At 38.8% G+C, this 24,677-nt stretch overlaps 2 protein-coding genes across 7 annotated transcripts in view; both read left to right on the top strand.

The window, feature by feature from the left end:
* The window catches only part of LOC145434339 (uncharacterized), a 55,982-nt gene extending 54,418 nt beyond the window's left edge, over nucleotides 1-1,564 (top strand). For 5 of the 6 annotated variants that reach the window (XM_080311703.1, XM_080311704.1, XM_080311707.1 and 2 more), the window contains exon 14: nucleotides 1,258-1,564. In XM_080311703.1, coding sequence (XP_080167829.1) covers nucleotides 1,258-1,473 — 216 coding nt within the window. In that variant the 3' untranslated portion in view covers nucleotides 1,474-1,564. The remainder of the gene's footprint in view (nucleotides 1-1,257) is intronic. The other variant, XM_080311706.1, reaches the window with a different exon arrangement.
* A 4,677-nt stretch (nucleotides 1,565-6,241) lies between these two features.
* Nucleotides 6,242-24,677, top strand: part of LOC145457428 (uncharacterized) — a 502,676-nt gene continuing 484,240 nt past the window's right edge. Inside the window, exon 1 of the mRNA XM_080335656.1 lies at nucleotides 6,242-6,266. The gene's annotated coding sequence lies outside the window, so the exon portion shown is untranslated. The remainder of the gene's footprint in view (nucleotides 6,267-24,677) is intronic.

Here is a 24,677-nt window from a genome sequence, read left to right as displayed (position 1 = left end):
CGCGACCTGAATTATATCCACCGATACTTTCGCGAAATCATACTGGTCACTCCGTATCCACTGCGCGCGAAGCGCGACGAAAAGTCTTGGCTACTCAACTTTTGTGGAAATTAAATGTTGATACTCCGCGAAAACAGCCCCGAAATTTCTCAGGCTATCTTCTTGATTGAAAAAGTAGAAGTACTTCGTTACTGACCACCTCTGGTGTGAACGTGAACGTCACGTGATGATGTATGATAATTGCAGCCCTATATTTAGTGAAGTGATATATTAATGTACACGATACCTAGCGACGACACGGGCCACATAATGTCACAATGCTGAAGAACATACTGACTTTTTAAACATCGCCAAATGTAGCAAAAGGAGCAATCAAATGATATAATAATCCTATAAAATCAATGTCTTCTGTCTTTTTGCCAACAATTTCGACGAGGACTTGCAAGGGAATATAACCGTGAGAGTAACGGTCTAGGCCAGACCGGACAATGTATTCGGCGTCTGAGTATTGCTACGTTGATATTGAGCTGAGTGTAAACTGGTTTCTATACTTGCTACCGATACTACCCCATTAACAAGTTATACAGCAGTAGCCAGCACCTCACTCGCACGGATTTGGTTTTTATGATACAATAAACATATGAAATCAAGATAGACCACGTACGCCTGCTAGATTTTCGACATCAGACAGTGATATCAACTTCATTGACTGGTTGAATAAACATCATTCGCTTACTATAGCTACATGTAGCGTATTTTGCTCTTGATGTTGCGTGATTGCGAGTCAAGCTCATTACAGCAGAGAGTCACTAAATATTCACAAACGGAAAGCTGGATATTTAGAGAAGCCTTTTGTAACAAAGCAATAAGTACAACTTTTGATATTGTCAGGTGCATGCTCGTTTAGTGTTGATTTTTTTATGCTGCCAGCGCCACGCATGGAGTGGCCCGGAGTTGATTCGCAATGAATTTCAGTCAAAGATGTTATAATGACCTGAAAATTGTAATATATGAAAAAGGTGCACAGTCCGGAACCTACCAAAGTTCGCTTGTGAAAGTGAACCTCTAAATTTATGAGGTTCACACACAGAACGCGAACGTGAACCTCACGTTCGCACCATCCCTAGTAATTATTACTACAAGCACGGTCGACTTTTACTCCGGGCTTCATTGAGACGTTACTATTTAGTTCGCACAATATATTCATTGATCTCATTCCTATTACCACATTATCTGATTCCGTCGTTCATGTCTCAGGTTCGAGAGCAATGCAACTCTGCGTCCGACGTTACATCCTGCTGCTCCACCGACCCCAACTCCTGCGATCAGCTCCGTTTACGTGTGGGCGCTGGCTCTGTGTTCCAAGCTTACTACGATGCTATCCCATCCTCGTCAAGCTGTGACTTCGGAGGAGTTGTCCATTTGCAAGGAATTAGCCAGCCGCTAGAATCCCAAGATGGATACGGTGCATAATGGAACTTATCTATTTCCCACTATTAAAATTCATTGCTTGTAACTATTGCAACAAAAGTATAATCGAGTTAAATAAAAGCTGGTCTTGAAACTTTCTGCCGGTCCGCTTTGAGAGGCGGCGAGTAGGATGATACGAACGATTTAGTGCCCACACGATACAGAGAACACATGTCACATTATGCAGAATGTCTTGAATAAGTATGCCTGCTTGTTTCACGGCCAGATGTCCCCACTGTCACTTTTTGCACACAAGTGGAAGTAAAAGACGAATAGTATTGATATCCGTGGCAGTGATCAAAACTACTTGAACTGGGAAAATAGATGGAGATTCAAACGTATCAATTCAGTTTGCTGTACAAATATAACTGGTGTTAGGGATTACGTTTCCCTGACTTTTTGTCAGGCAATACCTGATCGGTACACTTAACAAATCTTCGTATGGTACTTCCAACGAGCCACGGTCCTGAAGTACCCTACAAACAGGTTATATTCAAAATGTATTGCGTCTTTGGAATGGAACGCACCAACTGTATGATGATTTCCTTGTCAGAAGCCACGGAGTCCGCAAGATAAACTTTGTAGCTTCATCGATAGGGTTTCATTCATAACAGGTGTTTTAAAACGCTGCTTCAAAACATGTAGAAATATGTCGATCGTTATTAAATGCATCATTGACCTTCGGACGACTTGTATTAGTAATCGTCGACCTATACGGTATGGAATGATTGGAACCCTCGACATCGTGTTCTATTCAGCATCGTAATACGGAGTCTATATCATTGAACCGAACGCAAGTTCTGATTTTGATGAATGCAAATAAATTGACAGTTATCCTGCAACTAACAGTAATGCAATAACACTAACAGCATGAGGCTATGGTGCATATTCATCGTCCACATGATATCGGTGATCAGTTTTGCTAAGAACACTCTGAAATACCCACGTCCCGCAGTATGCGTATCCGTGATGAATCATAATCTTTGACACGGCACTGAAACTATGCTTTACGAAATATGAGCTGCGATCTATCGAATATACGAGCTGGGAAATGGATTGAGAAAAAAATTAGCTCCAATCAGGGATATCGATCCCTGACTCCAATACTCTGGCCTCGGGTAAGGTGTTTTGCTTAGATTCGTGTCTGTATGCGGAACGATTGAGGCGAAATACTGAACTTTGATTTTATCTCAAAATTGCTCTACACCAGAGGTCTCAAACACGCGGCCCGCGGGCCGCATGCGGCCCGCGAGACCATTTCGTGCGGCCCGCGACGGCATGTTGGATTTCGAAGTATTGGACAATATTTTACTACCAATTTTTTTTTTAATTTGAGAACTCAAAACTCGCTCTAAAACTACTCCAGAAGCCAGAACTACTCATCAAACTTCACTATTACATCACTTTAAAAAGTTTCGACGTAGTGTAAGATTACCTATTACGTGACATTACTTGTTTATGGTGTTAAACATAAACATGACCCGTTGATGATTCGTACTGAAAATTGTTATTTGGACTTGGGCGCGACGTTTTGTAGTATTAATCGAATTCGGACTCAATGGGTGATAAAATAAAAATTACTCGAGTTGAGTCGCATCAAAAGTACAATCAGAGAAGGACTTTTGTGACGCGGAACGCCGTGATTTGGTACAACCACGGATGCAACAAACTATCCAACTGTTATTGAAAATAGTAAAATATCAAAAGGTTCTAGCTTGCGCTTCGTAGCTCATTTAGATGCAGGTCGGTATGGCAACCATTATAATTATTTTGCCCTCTTGATGTGTAGGCCTATAGTTGCTTACACTGGCGTAGCAGCATGTGCTGCCGCCCCTGGCTCTCGCTTAAAATGCCGCCCCCTAAGCAGACAGCAGCAAATTTCGACATAAATTGATTTTCAAGCAAACGTGTCAATGCAAATAATTACAAATAATATGCCGCATCTCAGCCTCACCGTTAATAAGGCTAAAAATAATACAGACAAGAAATAGGGAACGAACGTATTGTGCAAATAGAAATCAATAGCCGCCTCAAAACTTAACTTGTCGGGCTGTGACTGAAGCAAAATCAGCGATAAAAACTTCAAATTCAAGTTTTTGAACGTATAGTCTCTTTCAGTCTTTCTATAGACAGAATGGATAGAGCTGATAGCCGATCATCATTCATGGTAGAACGTAAATAAGACTTAATCAGTTTGAGCTTTGAGAAGCTCCTCTCACAGCTTGCAATTGAAACACCAATGGTCAGATGAAGTTTCAGCCACGAGCATAAATATGGTGCCGAATCAAGTAGTTTTGCATTAACTAGCCACTGCTTCATACCAGCCTCTTAAATCTGTCAATTTACACAGTTAACTCCAAAAAGTCAACTTCGTCGTCATAGGTGCTTTTAAAAGCGCTGGTGAATAAATTGTGACTTTCACTTTGCAGCAGCGCGTGGGGAATAAAAAATCCAAACATATCTTCAAGTGGCTTAGGCTATGCCGGTAAACCTGGTTTGAGCTTCAAGTTTACTTGTCACACTTGAATACCCAGACAGGCCTACTGCTGAGCTAGCTAAAAGCAGCATAATTGGTCATGGTCATCCTATAGTTGGCCAGGCCCCCCGAGCGCTCAAATTTAACAATACTGATCTTAATCGAAAGCTATTGTTGACCTGATTCCGGAAATACAATTTAAATACTGGTCTGAAAATCGGCATTGCTCCAAATGATCGCTCGATATAATTTCCATTATCATGGTCAATTAGTCAGTGTGTTGCGGCGCTCCGATTGTAAGGAACAATCGGCCTTGATGGCTATTTTTGAGTGGTTCCATTGCCATGTTAACATATTAATTCGTGTTTTCGGAATCAGCGCGACACTAGCTTTTGATGGAGACCAGTTTGATTAAATTTTACCTCACGGGATGCCAGTTATAGGACTACTAATGACGCTGCTTTTAGCCGACTGTGTACACTGTGCACTGCGCAGCCTCATTTGCCGCCCCCTTGGAGCCTGCCGTCCCTGGCGCAGAGCCAGAACCGCCAGGTGCCTGCTACGCCACTGGTTGCTTACATCCTGTGTCATGTTGGGTATCCATGTTATCATCGCCAATTAAATGTGGGGAGTATAAAGTAGTCGGAGCCTACGCTTCTATCAGCTGTAACACAAATGGATTCTTCGGCGATTGGACATTTCTATTGATATTGCACAGTAATCATTATCTTCAACTTATTATTGATCTCTTCTAATATTCGAAGGTAAATCTAACGTTGATTTAATTTGACTTTGGCAATGACATGATCAATAGCCTAGTTATGTGTACCCGAGACCCGGATTATAGTCTGTACTACTCCAATGCTCTGATCAGATCAATCTTTGTAAAATTCTAAAATTCTACCTATAATTGCGGCACGTCAAATTTCCGCTAGCTGCAAAATTATAACGCTACAGCTGTTACAATGTCCTGACGCATTTGTACTCTCGCATGATGTCTACAACTAATTATGTTGACAAACTATGCCAAATACAGCAACAATTTCATTCAGATATCTAAAAATGTTATTTATTTTGTGGCAGGCGTGATTAACAATAGTAAATCACATTTTTACGATGCGTGTGGAATGTCAGTCTGCAAGGTCCCGTCAAATAAGGCCTACTTGGAAATACATTGAATTCCCCTATTATTGATGCTGCGGCCCGCGGCGCCATCAAAAGTAGGAAATTGGCCCGCGAGCACATTTGAGTTTGAGACCTCTGCTCTACACTGTATAAAGCTTTCCAATAACTTCATGGTAGCAAATTTCTTAGCATGAATTTATTTTATTATCCAGTCAGAAATTTCCAATTGAAATTATTTTATTATCCAGTCAGAAATTTCCAATTGAAAGACACTCAGAAGTGGAATAGTCATGTCATTGCGCAGTTCTTCAAGGTCTTTTCTGTTTCCTTCTACGTCAACATCAGACATGCAAAGGGATCTGTAGCAAGCCTGCGCAAGCTTGAGAATGGGAAGAATTCCCGCTGAATTTGGTTGATACATCAGGAGGTTATTACTGAATCCGAACACTATCATCCACCTCATTACCAAAAAGAAATAATTACGATTCGTTAAATTTGGGATAATATCTCCGCCATTTAACGGACATCGTTTCTACGTGGTCGCAGCTCTGGCAATATTCCACGCTCAACGCAATTTCACATGAAAAGCCATTGCACCTCGATCTGCAGCAATAGACGCTTAAATACTTTATGTAATTCCCACAGCACATCGTGAACCACGATTTCTGGTGATTCTTCAGACTGTTGAGCTGCCCGTCGATGGACAATATCAAACATTGTTGATTAATAACACTGGGCAACAATTTTGAACGAAAAATTTGTTGACTTTGATTTTGCACTTGATTCCGGCTAATTTTGGCGTGCTGATTCCGAAAATGTCGTTGGTTTTCTTCCATCACGTCAAGTATTTGCTCTACGGCATATGTCCAAAATATGCAAATTTTCGCTAATTTAGTCATATTAATTTTCGATACCATATAAAAATCCACACTTTTACCATAAAATAAGTTATATAGCTAAGGATTCGATTGAATTATTAGGAGAAAAGTACTAGTATCGATCTTGGCCGATGCTTTCACCCATTTTTGGTTAGAGGATGCAATCATCCGAGGATATTTCACACACATATTTGATGCAAACTGCAGGATATGGCAAGAAAAATGAACATTACATTTACTACCAGCTATAGGTCCAATGCCCCATTCAGCTTATCCAAGGTAACTTGAAACTGCTTGGAGTATTTGGTTGTATTAAGGTTTAAAGTATTCGAGGCTATAACCTAGGGCTAAGCTATAGATCCATCCAAGAAACAAAATGACAAAGCATAGAACACATGAAGATGCCATCTTGGCGAGACTGAAAAAGATGGACAGTAAACTGGAAGATACGCTCAGTGAAGTCAAAGGTTTGACACAGTTGAATATAACATTGCAAAAGCAATATGAAATATTGAAATCTGATCATGATAAGACCAAACAAGAGGTTTGGAAACTAAAGGAAGAAAACAAGGAATTCCGGAAAGAAATAGAAACTTGCAAGACTGGAATGGAATTCATGAATGCAGAATTTGAGAGCAACAAAGAAAATCTAAATCTCGCCTCGCAAGAAACCATGCTCAAGGAACACGACAAATTTGAATCAACTATGAGTATCCTGAAAAAAATATCTGGCCTAGTACGCACCAACGACAACCTGGAGCAGCAATCTCGAAACAACAACCTGGAATTTCATGGTGTTCCCTACTCCAAAAAATAAGATCTGCCTGAGACCATTATGAAAATAGCTAAAGCCTTGGAAGCTGACATCACTGCGCCACAGATTGTGCACTGCTATAGAGTGCGCTTCAAAAATCCAGACAAAACAGGACCCATTGTAGCTAAATTCTCTTCAGACCAACCAAAAAAAGAATTTCTCAAAGTGAGAAAGGACAAAAAGGATATCAAAGACTTCGGTGTAGAAGGAATAAAACAACTCTTCCTGAACGAAAATTCAACAAATTACAGAAGAGATGTCTTATTTGAAGCGCGAGCTACGAAAAAAGATAAAAGCTTCAAATACCTCTGGACTGCAAATGGGAATATCTACATGAAAAAGAATGATGGCGCACCCAGAATCCACATTGAGTCAAAGGATGACCTCGATAAAGTCAAATATAAGCTGATATACTGCTCTCTCACTGCAAACGCAACACACGCTAAAAAATGGCTCAAAACCTTTTTAACATGAGCAACTGCAGATCTATCAATTCAACGAATAGTAGTGATATCCCATCATCTCAAGGAATTTTACTTGCACACTTAAACACAAGATTCCTCCAAGCTCATCTAGATGAAATTCCCCCTGTTCGAAATGTTAAATTGCTCACCAACCATCATCGGAATCTCTGAGACCAAGTTGAAAGAACATCCAACAACTAATGTTAACCTGACAGGTTTCAACTTTTTACACTCGCCATCTAAGACGAACGCTGGAGGTGTTGGACTATACATCAACGAAGGTCTGAGATATGACATGATGCCCGACGTAAAATTTGAAACCGAAGGCGTAGAATATATATTTGTCAGAGCATAGGCACCGACTTTTATTTTTGCATGGGGTGGCGGCAGGCGCGTAGTCAGGGAGGTGTCGAAACCCTCTCCTTTTGAAACGCAAAACCTCGTCCTTTCGAAATTACCTGTCTGATGCTAATATTCAGTTGTAATTCAACATGTCGTAATATCAGTGTTACGCGCGGCCGTGTCCAATTAGCGAGATTCGTCTGTGCACGCGACGCGATCTCCCGTTGAGATCATTGCAAAATTAGGTTATTGATTGCCGAACGCTCGGCATTCATTGCTGGACTGAGCAGTAACATGGCACAACAATTCTGGAACACGAAAGACAGACAAGAAGTATGATTACAAACGCGTGCGGCCAATCAGTAATTATCCCTTGCCGCCAACACAATGGGTTTTTACTTAGTGTAGCTTGCATCGCGACAATTGGTTGCTGATTAAAACATCGATATAGACTGCATTGCTGCATTTCCCGGTTTACGTTCGCGAATCATAATTGGATTAATATTATGGGCACTAGAATAAATTCCAACTACCAGGCACACACAATAAAACACTGTTCAACTTTGCGCTCAGAGAATATTTATGACAAAAATGGTTCACAAAATATTTTAAACGCGGCTTGCGGGCCTCATCGATGCAAATAATGCATTTTAATTTGTAGAAGATGAACGTATATTTGGTCGTCAAATCGGGATAGGACTATAGGAGATGGTGTTTCTCAGAGCACGTGATGAAATCTACGTTTCTAGCAATGAGGTCGAATTTTGACATTTCATAAAGATCGTTAGTTTGCTGAAATCAGTATCAGTACGCTGTGCGAAATACATAGTAGTGAAGAATTTTATCGGACTGTACAATCGGCCGGCAAGGTTGCGCTGATACCGAAATTGCAGACATGCCGCGAACCCGCAATAATTACAATTACAGGGTGCGCGAGTCATACCTAAATACCCAGATTCGGCAATGGCATAGAGCACAATTTGTTTAGACGCGGGCATAAGTTTTAATCAAAAAGATACATATACTTAAACACAAACAATAGTACACTCATAGATTGTTACTGTTTGGCGAAAGTGTTTCTGCGGACGGTAGCAGGCCTGCATATGGACGCGCTAAATCAAATCACCGACGATAGTGCACATGAGATATCGACGACCCATTTCGCATACAAATGATTCTCGCTAATTTGCAGTATACGCAGCATCGATAATACGAATTGTTAATTGACATTTCAAAAGGACGGGATTTTCAGTTTGAAATGATAAACTCACTGGCTACGCACGTAGTGTTTTAATGCCGACAACGCGCTGGTTAATACAAGCCCGGAGCCTACGGCCTATACGTAAGTCCCGATCAGCCAGTCGAATTTGATCGTGAAATGGTGTGACTTAATTATCAAGGTGTTATTGCAGCAAGAGCAATATGGGCGCATGCCGCAACCTTATTAATGGGAATACAAATCCAGAAGGTTTGAGATTCGATCCGCGATATGGTTGCGCCCGATAGAGTCCGTCCAGCAATGAAGTTTATTGGAAAATAGAAGGTTCCCGCTCAAACTAATCGAATAAATTCAGAATTTGCGCCACAGAGAATCTCTTGTTGAATCAATATTTGACAACGTAATTCAACGCCATGTACTGCACAATGCGCAGTATTAATAACAAATCAAACACTGACAAGTGACATCGAGGGAATACGAACGTATAAAGCAGACAAGAATTAGTAGCCTACAGATGATAGCAAACGAGAATGCGCGCATCTAATCAGCAATTCCTCAACTTGCGTACAGCATAATGGGGTTCCGAGTCTGACATCACGACAATTGTTTGTTCATTATAAAGACGTTTGAGCTGCATTACTGCATTTCCAGATAAAAGTTAGCAAAGCCTTGTTAGAGTAATGAATATGCTCACTTTGCGCAGGAATGACCTTCTCTTCGATAGCATACACAAACCCGATTTCCTATTTCGCGATCGCGCTACAATTAAAAAGACTATTACGAAACTAACTCAAGAAATATTTTGTAAACGAATATGCGCGCAAATACAACTTAATTGAGAGAAGTAGAACGTGAATTCGTTCGTCTGGTCAAGAGAGGAGATGGTGTTTCGCGGCGCAAGCGTGTCGAAATCGACGCCGTCAACGAGGTCGCTTCGATTGTATGATTATTAGTGATTACAAATCACGGATTACACTTTATTGGGCGTTTTGAGCACTAGTTCGTCGTCGCCGAAAAAGCTGAGTATTTAATTATTCACGCGCGCATCCGTTAATGGTAAATGGTTGGCATTTACGCGATATCACGGACTCGCTAATTGACAGATTAGACGGCGGGCGTTTAAGCATTTTGCAAGGAGTGGCCGCCACCCCATAATTGTGTCATGGGGTGGCTGCGCCACCCCGCCACCCCGTAACTCGGCGCCAATGTGTCAGAGTAAATGTACAAAAAGCTCTCACGGTGGCAGTCATCTACAAACACCCAGGAACAAAGCAAGATACTTTTCTTGACGAATTCTCAAATATACTGAAAACGCTAACGGCAGCTAAAAAACAAATATTTATTATTGGAGACATAAATATTGATTTGCTGAAGACCACCAACTTCAACACAAGGTACCGTGAAATGCTTGATTCTTATGGAATAGCTCAGATAATTACTAAACCCACAAGAATAGCTGACCGATCCAAAACTCTACTAGATCACTTCTACTGCAACACTCATCAATATCACCTGTTCCCTTTTGTGCTCCAACACAGTATGACTGATCACTATCCCATCATCTGCCACATGAAATTGGCCTGCCACAATGTGCTAAAGAATTTGAATCTCGAACGCCCTTAAACCCACGCGGTAGTGAGGAGTATATGAAATTGTCAGCAATACCTTCAACAACTACAAAATTCCTCCACTCACAATTGACAACTACAATCGCCACTTTCAAATATTTATTGAGGAACTGCGGGTAGCCCTCGATACATCTTTCCAAATTAGGAAAGTCAACCGCAATACAAGGTGCTTCGAAACCTTGGATTGGTTATGACATACTAGAGTAGGATAGTCGATCGCTCGTGACGGGCTATGGGGCTCTTATGGGCGGGGTGGTGACGCGCCTGAAAATCGGGGGTGGTGATGCGCCTTTTTAGACCCCCCTTGCGGCGGTGATGCGCCATGTGTTCTTATGGGTGCGGTCGTGATTCGCCTTTTCGGCTATAGGCTGCGGCGGTGACGCGCCAGAAAACCCGGGGTGGTGACTCGCCTTTTTTGCTATAGGTGGTGGCGGTGAGTCGTATTTCATGTATTCTTACAGGGTCTCTGCTGATTCACCATGTGTTCTTATGGGCGTGGCGGTGATTCGTACTTTCGAGTATAGGCATCTCTCGCGTGGTGTTGAATATGTACGAGTCACCAACAATAACCGCGCAAACGGAAACGCTGTTTGTTGTGAGGATTAAGCAGTGCGACCTATATTTCGAATGACCTGCGCGCTGAATTGTTGCCCATACAGCTGTGTGCTACTATCGATTATTACACTAATCCAGTCAGTGCGAAATAGTTTGCTAAATCTAGGAATCACTTCCAAGGTAATATTTTGGTAATTAGTTTACCGCAGAGCCGGCGTAGTCGGCGATTCGAATATCAACAATAACCGCGTTCACAAACTAACACTTCAAAAATGTGTGAAATAGTTTGCAAAACCCCGCGATCTCTGACAAGATAATGACTCGGGTGACATGATAACGTTACAGGTATAGGCTGAGGTGGTGATTCGCCATGTGTTCTTATGGGTGCGCTCGCACGTCGTACTTTCAAGTATAGGTATCTCTCGCATGTCGTATTGGAAACTCGTGTTGGCTCGCTCACGCGGTGAAATTTTAGTAATCAGTTTGTCGCAGAACTTGATTTCACTCATAAGATTTAATAAGTAACGAATAACAGACCGCCAGTGTCGGTAACTTGAATAGCGACAAATCGTCACTTATTTCCGCTCTAAGCCTAATCCTTTGTGAAGTGAACGCTTATTCAAAAGGTTGTGATATAATTTCAAAATCCAACGACCACTCACCGGATAATGCTGCAGACATAGCACTCTCTCATGCCCGCTCACAAGGTAATATTTCGGTAATTAGTTTGTCACAGAACCGTCGCAGACGGTGTGATTCAAAACCAGCAATTTGTCACTTGCCCGCGATCGCTATATGTTTTGACACTTCAGAAGAGTGGTTGACTTTAGTTGCGTGATACAAATCATGAGAATATTCAATCAATGCGTCAATTTGTCAACTCGAAATGAAACTCACTACACAGTTCAAGTTGATTCGTATCTGAATGTGTTAATTCGGTACAATTCTAATTATTTTGAGAAATCTTTTCGTGATCTTTTGATTCGACTGCAACCTGAATATTACTGACACCGACTTTCAGTCACATCGAATTATTCGCACACTCCGCGCCGTCGTTTTCATAGCTATAGAATCAATACCAACTATAACTCTACAAGAATCAAGAATCACAAGTATGTGCATTATACAGTTATTGTCTTTATCAACATGAAATCAAACTCTTAACAAAAACACGCAACTAATCATTTGGCAACTCTAGCATTACCAAAAAATTCCAGTATTGTTGATTGAAAATCCTTGAGTCATTATTATCAAAAATGTTAAAGTACCGCATCGGAATCCATTCGCGGGATGTACTAAAGGTAAATCCAGATAATCCAAAATGAAATATTTGGACTTTGACAAACATGACTACCAACTTTGATCCAGTCACATTTCAAGATTACACTTTGAAACAATCCTTGAAACTTACAACTCTATTCACGACTGAGTTTTCCGTTTATCAGTTTCAGTAAATACTATCGCGATATTTTAATGTGTTACTACGCACAATCGAATCAATCAATGAAATAGCACCTGTTGTAAATATTTCTAACTTGACAACCACTTATGCATACCGCGATCGACTTGTGACGCGATGAGTTAAATCGGAATATTTCAATCTATTTTTCGAAACCTTGAACAAGCTATCAGGTTTTTTTTTTTGTAATCGAGTGAACGGAAATAGTATTACGTCTCAACATTTTACCATCTTCCCATAAACAAAAGAGTAAAATACAAAAAACCTTGTCAAGTCAATCCGTTTGTAACTTACCCAACCAAAGCAAAAAGTATCCTTATGAAAAGTAGACAAGACTACGCCAGTAATCACCACAATCCAAAATCCATAGCAAGTTCGGGCTGAGGTGGTGATTCGCCATGTGTTCTTATGGGTGCGCTCGCACGTCGTACTTTCAAGTATAGGTATCTCTCGCATGTCGTATTGGAAACTCGTGTTGGCTCGCTCACGCGGTGAAATTTTAGTAATCAGTTTGTCGCAGAACTTGATTTCACTCATAAGATTTAATAAGTAACGAATAACAGACCGCCAGTGTCGGTAACTTGAATAGCGACAAATCGTCACTTATTTCCGCTCTAAGCCTAATCCTTTGTGAAGTGAACGCTTATTCAAAAGGTTGTGATATAATTTCAAAATCCAACGACCACTCACCGGATAATGCTGCAGACATAGCACTCTCTCATGCCCGCTCACAAGGTAATATTTCGGTAATTAGTTTGTCACAGAACCGTCGCAGACGGTGTGATTCAAAACCAGCAATTTGTCACTTGCCCGCGATCGCTATATGTTTTGACACTTCAGAAGAGTGGTTGACTTTAGTTGCGTGATACAAATCATGAGAATATTCAATCAATGCGTCAATTTGTCAACTCGAAATGAAACTCACTACACAGTTCAAGTTGATTCGTATCTGAATGTGTTAATTCGGTACAATTCTAATTATTTTGAGAAATCTTTTCGTGATCTTTTGATTCGACTGCAACCTGAATATTACTGACACCGACTTTCAGTCACATCGAATTATTCGCACACTCCGCGCCGTCGTTTTCATAGCTATAGAATCAATACCAACTATAACTCTACAAGAATCAAGAATCACAAGTATGTGCATTATACAGTTATTGTCTTTATCAACATGAAATCAAACTCTTAACAAAAACACGCAACTAATCATTTGGCAACTCTAGCATTACCAAAAAATTCCAGTATTGTTGATTGAAAATCCTTGAGTCATTATTATCAAAAATGTTAAAGTACCGCATCGGAATCCATTCGCGGGATGTACTAAAGGTAAATCCAGATAATCCAAAATGAAATATTTGGACTTTGACAAACATGACTACCAACTTTGATCCAGTCACATTTCAAGATTACACTTTGAAACAATCCTTGAAACTTACAACTCTATTCACGACTGAGTTTTCCGTTTATCAGTTTCAGTAAATACTATCGCGATATTTTAATGTGTTACTACGCACAATCGAATCAATCAATGAAATAGCACCTGTTGTAAATATTTCTAACTTGACAACCACTTATGCATACCGCGATCGACTTGTGACGCGATGAGTTAAATCGGAATATTTCAATCTATTTTTCGAAACCTTGAACAAGCTATCAGGTTTTTTTTTTTTGTAATCGAGTGAACGGAAATAGTATTACGTCTCAACATTTTACCATCTTCCCATAAACAAAAGAGTAAAATACAAAAAACCTTGTCAAGTCAATCCGTTTGTAACTTACCCAACCAAAGCAAAAAGTATCCTTATGAAAAGTAGACAAGACTACGCCAGTAATCACCACAATCCAAAATCCATAGCAAGTTCGGTTGTATTCATAGTCCACCAACTCGTATTTTTATTCAACTGTAAAAGTCGTTACTACTCTGCTAGACAAAAAAAAATTACTATGTGGTATATTTTGTAAGACAAAAGTAATTACTTCTCGGTGTCAGCGACTTGAGATTAACATATGTTTTGAGTATATGATATTTGAATGTCTGACCAACGTAGTTAAGAATTCATTTCTTACGACCGAACACCGGTATTACATTGAAAGTTATCATGCTGTAAACATAAGGATTGACACATGGATTTGACATATGTAATAGTTGATCATGACTTGATTATTAAATTATTCGCGTTAATTAGACCCGGTGTTGCGGTAAAGGTTATTATGACAACAACAAACTTTTCACCACCGTGGTTATCAACATATTGATTTGTAAAACTATACTTGTCTGAAATGTTCTTGGTTTGAAAGATATTCCGTGTTGGTACAAATCACTCTGTGTATTACGGATATCAGAAAATATTTTTACAAATGTAGTTGTTTCCAGTAACCAAGACTAAAGACGACACAACAATTTCGTTTGGAATATTTTTATTGGACGCATCCTATTCTACTAGACTTGAGTAATACACAAAACTCATAGCATTAACAAAATCGCAATAGGCGCTACACTGAAATCTACAAAATGTGTTTGTATTGTTACTCAAAGTAGTGATCATAAATTATCATTTAAATAAGTAATTGTAATCATAAAACCAAACTTGTGAAAGTCATTACCATAACAAAAGAATATTGTAGGTTGCTTGCTAAATGTATGCCGGAAATATTTGTAGAACGCTCACGACCAAAGAAATCGGGAATTTCTCCCCATTGTCATTCGTCAAAGTATATGTTGTCACAATACTCATCCCGTCAAAGATCTTACTTGTATGTGATTGAATCGCCGGTAATTAACTCGCTAAATCAAACCATAGGGAAATTTCACTCAGTCATCGGATATGAAACAGCGTCGCTTAATCGGCGTAGAGCGTTTTTCTAAATGCAAATCATACCTGACCAACAGAAAACAATTTTCACTCACCTTGTAATGAAACCAAGCGGTGGGTCTTCGTTCAATATTTTGTCTGTGGCAAATACTTTGCAATAAACACACACACTGGATTGGTTGAGCTTTACATCATCAAGCTGTCATCTGTAAATCGAGATCACATCCGACTTGTAACTGTATCGTTTACCTAACCGAGTTGTATGCACAGTTTGATATTTTTCTCATTTAGTGATTGCTGAACATACCAAACGATACACATTCACTTCCGAAATACTGCGTTGATCTCAATTCCCTTTGTCCTGATAATCGAAGTACTTTTGTTTTGAATTCATAACAATAGGCTTTTCTACGACATGATAAATTATTGACAAGTTCTGCTTAGAAGATTGGTTGCATATCACGAAAAATAAGATACCACACATATTATTACTGTTACTCCATTCATCGGTATTTTTTCCGTTGTCGATTTTCAAACGAGTAAAATTTATTACTTGAGTTGCTCTGCTTACTATATTTAAATGTAAACTCGCCCGTCTTTCAACAACAAACAATGTTAAAAAAGTATGCAATCAAACACAACAAGTTTTACGATACTAATTATTATCCCACATAACCCATTTCTTACCGAAGACATATGAAATATAATCATGTTACACGAAAATATTCGCTCATGCTACAAACCTGTACAATGATTGGTGGTGCTTTCAAACTGTTTCGATACCTCAAGAACTTTATTGTCTGAATGGTTGTTCATGTATCGTAATAATCAAGTAGTTCAACACAGAACTAGTATTAACAGAAACACCAGAGTTGTTTACACAAAAGTTTGTATGTGTACAGTATGCGAATACCATGTGTAAGTCCAGCACAATTGTGGTATCCATACGAGTTTAGTTAACACAATTTACGACACCGAGGTCGCCTCATCTTTCGTAAGACAACAAACCAAGGCTTCAGGATATGTCCATGTCATAACAATAAATCAGCTACTCCAACAACAGAGTACATATGTTTTCTAGTTACGGTGCTTACATCTTACACACAAATCGACCTACTTTGCTAACGAAAAGCGCTGAGTCATCACAACAATACAACTAAAACATACTATCATACAAATTGGTCGTTATAGTTTGCCCACCAACGATACATCGTACAAGTAGCAAGTCTCGAGAATCCAGTTATTCAAAAAAAAAAACGTGAAAGTGTTTCTACACCAAGTCGGTATGTTGACGAAAGCATATATTGTAATATCATGATCGATTTACATTCGTTGGTCACAAAATGTCACTACTCTAAATAATTATTTTTCACTCAAAGCCTACTTGTCACCATTCGTTTCATCAAGCACGAGTTCAAGAAACCTGCTACGACATGAATTGTTATTTTTATGTTGTGTAAATAGGTAATAATTAATTTTAGTAACACTATATCAACATCATCGAGTTGTGCGAATAGATTTACATGTGGTCTCGTGGTTTTAATCGAAGTATACAGCGCGGTCTAATGTAGAGTCATCTCTATTGTACAACAACTCGGTAATCGAAATGCATTAAAATTTAAACAACAATCTTGGTTCGTCGCACCAAAAATATGTTTACTATCACGATACTCTACACAGGTCGTGTAAATTCTTTTCACACTCGTAATAGTATACCAACAGCTACCGGTGACAACGTTTAACAATACCAACGACACTAAAAAAACGACACCTACCCAAATAAAATTACCATTTTCACCTGGAGATCGGTCGTTACCCGAGTAGAAATACCATTGTCCTTTGGAGATTTATCGTTTACCCAGTGTAACAAACCCCTTATCCTTTGGAAATCTATTTTTTCTCTGGGTAACAAACCTTTTTCACTTGGAAATATATTTTTCTCTGGTTAACAAACCTTTTTCACTTGGAAATATATTTTTTCTCTGGTTAACAAACCTTTTTCACTTGGAAATATATGTTTTCCCTCAACAACAAACGTTTTTCACTTGGAAATATATTTTTTCCCTGGGTAACAATCTTTTTTCACTTGGAAATCTATTTTTTCCCCGGGTAACAATCCTTTTTCACTTGGAAATCTATTTTTTTCCCTGGGTAACAAACCTTTTTCGCTTGGAAATATATTTTTTCCTTGAGCAACAGACCATTTTTACTTGGAAATATATTTTTTCCTTGAGCAACAGACCATTTTCACTTGGAAATATATTTTTTCCCTGAGCAACAAACCATTTCACTCGGCGGGTCGTCGTTTACCTGAGTAAAATATCATTTTTCTTTGGAGATCTGGCGTTTACCCATTGTAACAATACATTTTCACTTGGAAATCTGTCGTTTACCTGAGTACCAATACCGTTTTCACTTGGAAATCTATCTTTTCCCTGGGTAACAATACCCTTTTCGTTTTGAAAACTGACAACCACACTGGTCAATTTGATATTTTTTTGTATATTGTTACAACAGACAGCGACAAAATATACACCAACAACGACTCCGATACATTTGTCTAATAAAATATATTCACTTGCTCTGATGCATCCCATCAAAATCATTGGTTACTCACATACAATAACAATGTGCTGTTGTACATCGACATGTATGTTTTCGGAATTGGCGAATAAAGGGGTTTCCGATATGTCCGTGATGTCCGGGTTTGTGCTTTGGATTTTCCAGAGTCAAAATGTCTGAATAAAACACCTCCTCGACTTTGGTAACTGGTTGATACACGGATAATGGTGTTCGGAAAACGGATGAATTTATGTTCCCCATCGCGCTGACAACATCGGGTTACTTGTGAGTTTCCTCGGGTCTGTTTACTATATTGTGTCTTTACTGGTCAATACATGTCGCTCCAGTCAGCTGAAACCGGATCACCAATATGAGAAAGTGTGGGGGCCTGATCCGGATATTCACTCATGAACCAACGACCAATATTCAAGTAAACATGTTACAGACCGTGTTTTGTCTCCATGAAAAATACCAATGCATACACCATCACATACAAGTAACGTCACGATTGTTCACAAGTATTCGCGTAAACGAGGTGTACATACAATGTGTCGGTGTACAAACATCATGGAAAACAAATTCATGTTCTCAAGTCTCATCATGCGACGACTCTGTACATTCAATGTGGGCATAGATGACACACGGCATGATACAATGGACAGCGCACTATGCATACCGATATATTCTCAGTCAAATATGCGAACCATGTACTATCATGCATCCCGATTTACGCCGAATATCCACAACACCAACAAATCTGTACATTTCTTTTCCCTCGACCTCGACGATAGAGTTGTCGTCCCAATGTACCAATCGAGTGTATGGTTCATCAGGTGTAAAATCCAAATCAAATGTCACCAAGGTATCGTTTTTTATTTTCAATATTTCCACCGCTGCGTCTTGTCTGTGTCGTAAAACAACGGTGTGAGGCCAGAGGAATCTATGGACAGTTACGCGTAGTCCTTCCATGTTCGTGTATATGGTCAGGTAGCGATAACGTTTTCTCAATGGTCTGTGTGGGTACAACGTTTCAATAGGTAGCTGGATCAACTAGACCAAAAGTTTCCATTCGCGGTTTATGTTGACCTGTAGAATTACGAGATAGCACCCTCTTGCGGTGTGATTAACACGAAATAAGACTTCAACTCACAGAGACACACCTTGGATTACATTATCTAATCGTAATCGAACTCGAGCTTCACACACACACATAATCCCTGTTTACGATTTCAATCCAGAGTCACTGCTCACGATGTTTATCTGTAGTCGTTATGTGGGAGTAGCGACATCTGACATATTCATCGCGTGAAAGACTGATAACGAGGGTGATCGCCAAATACATTATGCCAGGTGAAACACTGCAGTCTCAGCAAAAAAGTTCACAGGTTATGACCAACAATACGCGGGGATTGAGCGAGTTACGCAACCCGATTTTACTATATGTCGAGGTCTGGATCACGATGCAAGTCTACCTGAGAATCCGAACAATCTTGTAAAATCAAGGTGTGAACCCGTGAAAGGGTTGTACTCGTGTGAGATGCATTTTTCACAAGTTGGGTGAAGGCGGTTCATACTAAGATCGTGTTACGTCCAAATATAGCTGCTTGTCTGTCCCCAAGTCATCTATGCCCACATTGAATGTACAGAGTCGTCGCATGATGAGACTTGAGAACATGAATTTGTTTTCCATGATGTTTGTACACCGACACATTGTATGTACACCTCGTTTACGCGAATACTTGTGAACAATCGTGACGTTACTTGTATGTGATGGTGTATGCATTGGTATTTTTCATGGAGACAAAACACGGTCTGTAACATGTTTACTTGAATATTGGTCGTTGGTTCATGAGTGAATATCCGGATCAGGCCCCCACACTTTCTCATATTGGTGATCCGGTTTCAGCTGACTGGAGCGACATGTATTGACCAGTAAAGACACAATATAGTAAACAGACCCGAGGAAACTCACAAGTAACCCGATGTTGTCAGCGCGATGGGGAACATAAATTCATCCGTTTTCCGAACACCAATATCCGTGTATCAACCAGTTACCAAAGTCGAGGAGGTGTTTTATTCAGACATTTTGACTCTGGAAAATCCAAAGCACAAACCCGGACATCACGGACATATCGGAAACCCCTTTATTCGCCAATTCCGAAAACATACATGTCGATGTACAACAGCACATTGTTATTGTATGTGAGTAACCAATGATTTTGATGGGATGCATCAGAGCAAGTGAATATATTTTATTAGACAAATGTATCGGAGTCGTTGTTGGTGTATATTTTGTCGCTGTCTGTTGTAACAATATACAAAAAAATATCAAATTGACCAGTGTGGTTGTCAGTTTTCAAAACGAAAAGGGTATTGTTACCCAGGGAAAAGATAGATTTCCAAGTGAAAACGGTATTGGTACTCAGGTAAACGACAGATTTCCAAGTGAAAATGTATTGTTACAATGGGTAAACGCCAGATCTCCAAAGAAAAATGATATTTTACTCAGGTAAACGACGACCCGCCGAGTGAAATGGTTTGTTGCTCAGGGAAAAAATATATTTCCAAGTGAAAATGGTCTGTTGCTCAAGGAAAAAATATATTTCCAAGTAAAAATGGTCTGTTGCTCAAGGAAAAAATATATTTCCAAGCGAAAAAGGTTTGTTACCCAGGGAAAAAAATAGATTTCCAAGTGAAAAAGGATTGTTACCCGGGGAAAAAATAGATTTCCAAGTGAAAAAAGATTGTTACCCAGGGAAAAAATATATTTCCAAGTGAAAAACGTTTGTTGTTGAGGGAAAACATATATTTCCAAGTGAAAAAGGTTTGTTAACCAGAGAAAAAATATATTTCCAAGTGAAAAAGGTTTGTTAACCAGAGAAAAATATATTTCCAAGTGAAAAAGGTTTGTTACCCAGAGAAAAAATAGATTTCCAAAGGATAAGGGGTTTGTTACACTGGGTAAACGATAAATCTCCAAAGGACAATGGTATTTCTACTCGGGTAACGACCGATCTCCAGGTGAAAATGGTAATTTTATTTGGGTAGGTGTCGTTTTTTTAGTGTCGTTGGTATTGTTAAACGTTGTCACCGGTAGCTGTTGGTATACTATTACGAGTGTGAAAAGAATTTACACGACCTGTGTAGAGTATCGTGATAGTAAACATATTTTTGGTGCGACGAACCAAGATTGTTGTTTAAATTTTAATGCATTTCGATTACCGAGTTGTTGTACAATAGAGATGACTCTACATTAGACCGCGCTGTATACTTCGATTAAAACCACGAGACCACATGTAAATCTATTCGCACAACTCGATGATGTTGATATAGTGTTACTAAAATTAATTATTACCTATTTACACAACATAAAAATAACAATTCATGTCGTAGCAGGTTTCTTGAACTCGTGCTTGATGAAACGAATGGTGACAAGTAGGCTTTGAGTGAAAAATAATTATTTAGAGTAGTGACATTTTGTGACCAACGAATGTAAATCGATCATGATATTACAATATATGCTTTCGTCAACATACCGACTTGGTGTAGAAACACTTTCACGTTTTTTTTTTTGAATAACTGGATTCTCGAGACTTGCTACTTGTACGATGTATCGTTGGTGGGCAAACTATAACGACCAATTTGTATGATAGTATGTTTTAGTTGTATTGTTGTGATGACTCAGCGCTTTTCGTTAGCAAAGTAGGTCGATTTGTGTGTAAGATGTAAGCACCGTAACTAGAAAACATATGTACTCTGTTGTTGGAGTAGCTGATTTATTGTTATGACATGGACATATCCTGAAGCCTTGGTTTGTTGTCTTACGAAAGATGAGGCGACCTCGGTGTCGTAAATTGTGTTAACTAAACTCGTATGGATACCACAATTGTGCTGGACTTACACATGGTATTCGCATACTGTACACATACAAACTTTTGTGTAAACAACTCTGGTGTTTCTGTTAATACTAGTTCTGTGTTGAACTACTTGATTATTACGATACATGAACAACCATTCAGACAATAAAGTTCTTGAGGTATCGAAACAGTTTGAAAGCACCACCAATCATTGTACAGGTTTGTAGCATGAGCGAATATTTTCGTGTAACATGATTATATTTCATATGTCTTCGGTAAGAAATGGGTTATGTGGGATAATAATTAGTATCGTAAAACTTGTTGTGTTTGATTGCATACTTTTTTAACATTGTTTGTTGTTGAAAGACGGGCGAGTTTACATTTAAATATAGTAAGCAGAGCAACTCAAGTAATAAATTTTACTCGTTTGAAAATCGACAACGGAAAAAATACCGATGAATGGAGTAACAGTAATAATATGTGTGGTATCTTATTTTTCGTGATATGCAACCAATCTTCTAAGCAGAACTTGTCAATAATTTATCATGTCGTAGAAAAGCCTATTGTTATGAATTCAAAACAAAAGTACTTCGATTATCAGGACAAAGGGAATTGAGATCAACGCAGTATTTCGGAAGTGAATGTGTATCGTTTGGTATGTTCAGCAATCACTAAATGAGAAAAATATCAAACTGTGCATACAACTCGGTTAGGTAAACGATACAGTTACAAGTCGGATGTGATCTCGATTTACAGATGACAGCTTGATGATGTAAAGCTCAACCAATCCAGTGTGTGTGTTTATTGCAAAGTATTTGCCACAGACAAAATATTGAACGAAGACCCACCGCTTGGTTTCATTACAAGGTGAGTGAAAATTGTTTTCTGTTGGTCAGGTATGATTTGCATTTAGAAAAACGCTCTACGCCGATTAAGCGACGCTGTTTCATATCCGATGACTGAGTGAAATTTCCCTATGGTTTGATTTAGCGAGTTAATTACCGGCGATTCAATCACATACAAGTAAGATCTTTGACGGGATGAGTATTGTGACAACATATACTTTGACGAATGACAATGGGGAGAAATTCCCGATTTCTTTGGTCGTGAGCGTTCTACAAATATTTCCGGCATACATTTAGCAAGCAACCTACAATATTCTTTTGTTATGGTAATGACTTTCACAAGTTTGGTTTTATGATTACAATTACTTATTTAAATGATAATTTATGATCACTACTTTGAGTAACAATACAAACACATTTTGTAGATTTCAGTGTAGCGCCTATTGCGATTTTGTTAATGCTATGAGTTTTGTGTATTACTCAAGTCTAGTAGAATAGGATGCGTCCAATAAAAATATTCCAAACGAAATTGTTGTGTCGTCTTTAGTCTTGGTTACTGGAAACAACTACATTTGTAAAAATATTTTCTGATATCCGTAATACACAGAGTGATTTGTACCAACACGGAATATCTTTCAAACCAAGAACATTTCAGACAAGTATAGTTTTACAAATCAATATGTTGATAACCACGGTGGTGAAAAGTTTGTTGTTGTCATAATAACCTTTACCGCAACACCGGGTCTAATTAACGCGAATAATTTAATAATCAAGTCATGATCAACTATTACATATGTCAAATCCATGTGTCAATCCTTATGTTTACAGCATGATAACTTTCAATGTAATACCGGTGTTCGGTCGTAAGAAATGAATTCTTAACTACGTTGGTCAGACATTCAAATATCATATACTCAAAACATATGTTAATCTCAAGTCGCTGACACCGAGAAGTAATTACTTTTGTCTTACAAAATATACCACATAGTAATTTTTTTTTGTCTAGCAGAGTAGTAACGACTTTTACAGTTGAATAAAAATACGAGTTGGTGGACTATGAATACAACCGAACTTGCTATGGATTTTGGATTGTGGTGATTACTGGCGTAGTCTTGTCTACTTTTCATAAGGATACTTTTTGCTTTGGTTGGGTAAGTTACAAACGGATTGACTTGACAAGGTTTTTTGTATTTTACTCTTTTGTTTATGGGAAGATGGTAAAATGTTGAGACGTAATACTATTTCCGTTCACTCGATTACAAAAAAAAAAACCTGATAGCTTGTTCAAGGTTTCGAAAAATAGATTGAAATATTCCGATTTAACTCATCGCGTCACAAGTCGATCGCGGTATGCATAAGTGGTTGTCAAGTTAGAAATATTTACAACAGGTGCTATTTCATTGATTGATTCGATTGTGCGTAGTAACACATTAAAATATCGCGATAGTATTTACTGAAACTGATAAACGGAAAACTCAGTCGTGAATAGAGTTGTAAGTTTCAAGGATTGTTTCAAAGTGTAATCTTGAAATGTGACTGGATCAAAGTTGGTAGTCATGTTTGTCAAAGTCCAAATATTTCATTTTGGATTATCTGGATTTACCTTTAGTACATCCCGCGAATGGATTCCGATGCGGTACTTTAACATTTTTGATAATAATGACTCAAGGATTTTCAATCAACAATACTGGAATTTTTTGGTAATGCTAGAGTTGCCAAATGATTAGTTGCGTGTTTTTGTTAAGAGTTTGATTTCATGTTGATAAAGACAATAACTGTATAATGCACATACTTGTGATTCTTGATTCTTGTAGAGTTATAGTTGGTATTGATTCTATAGCTATGAAAACGACGGCGCGGAGTGTGCGAATAATTCGATGTGACTGAAAGTCGGTGTCAGTAATATTCAGGTTGCAGTCGAATCAAAAGATCACGAAAAGATTTCTCAAAATAATTAGAATTGTACCGAATTAACACATTCAGATACGAATCAACTTGAACTGTGTAGTGAGTTTCATTTCGAGTTGACAAATTGACGCATTGATTGAATATTCTCATGATTTGTATCACGCAACTAAAGTCAACCACTCTTCTGAAGTGTCAAAACATATAGCGATCGCGGGCAAGTGACAAATTGCTGGTTTTGAATCACACCGTCTGCGACGGT

Source organism: Botryllus schlosseri, chromosome 2, assembly GCF_051294905.1.
Source record: "Botryllus schlosseri isolate E-star chromosome 2, Bs_hap1, whole genome shotgun sequence".
Lineage (NCBI taxonomy): Eukaryota > Metazoa > Chordata > Ascidiacea > Stolidobranchia > Styelidae > Botryllus > Botryllus schlosseri.
The sequence above is the reverse complement of the archived record's forward strand: the minus strand, read 5'-3'. Positions and strand labels throughout refer to the sequence as shown.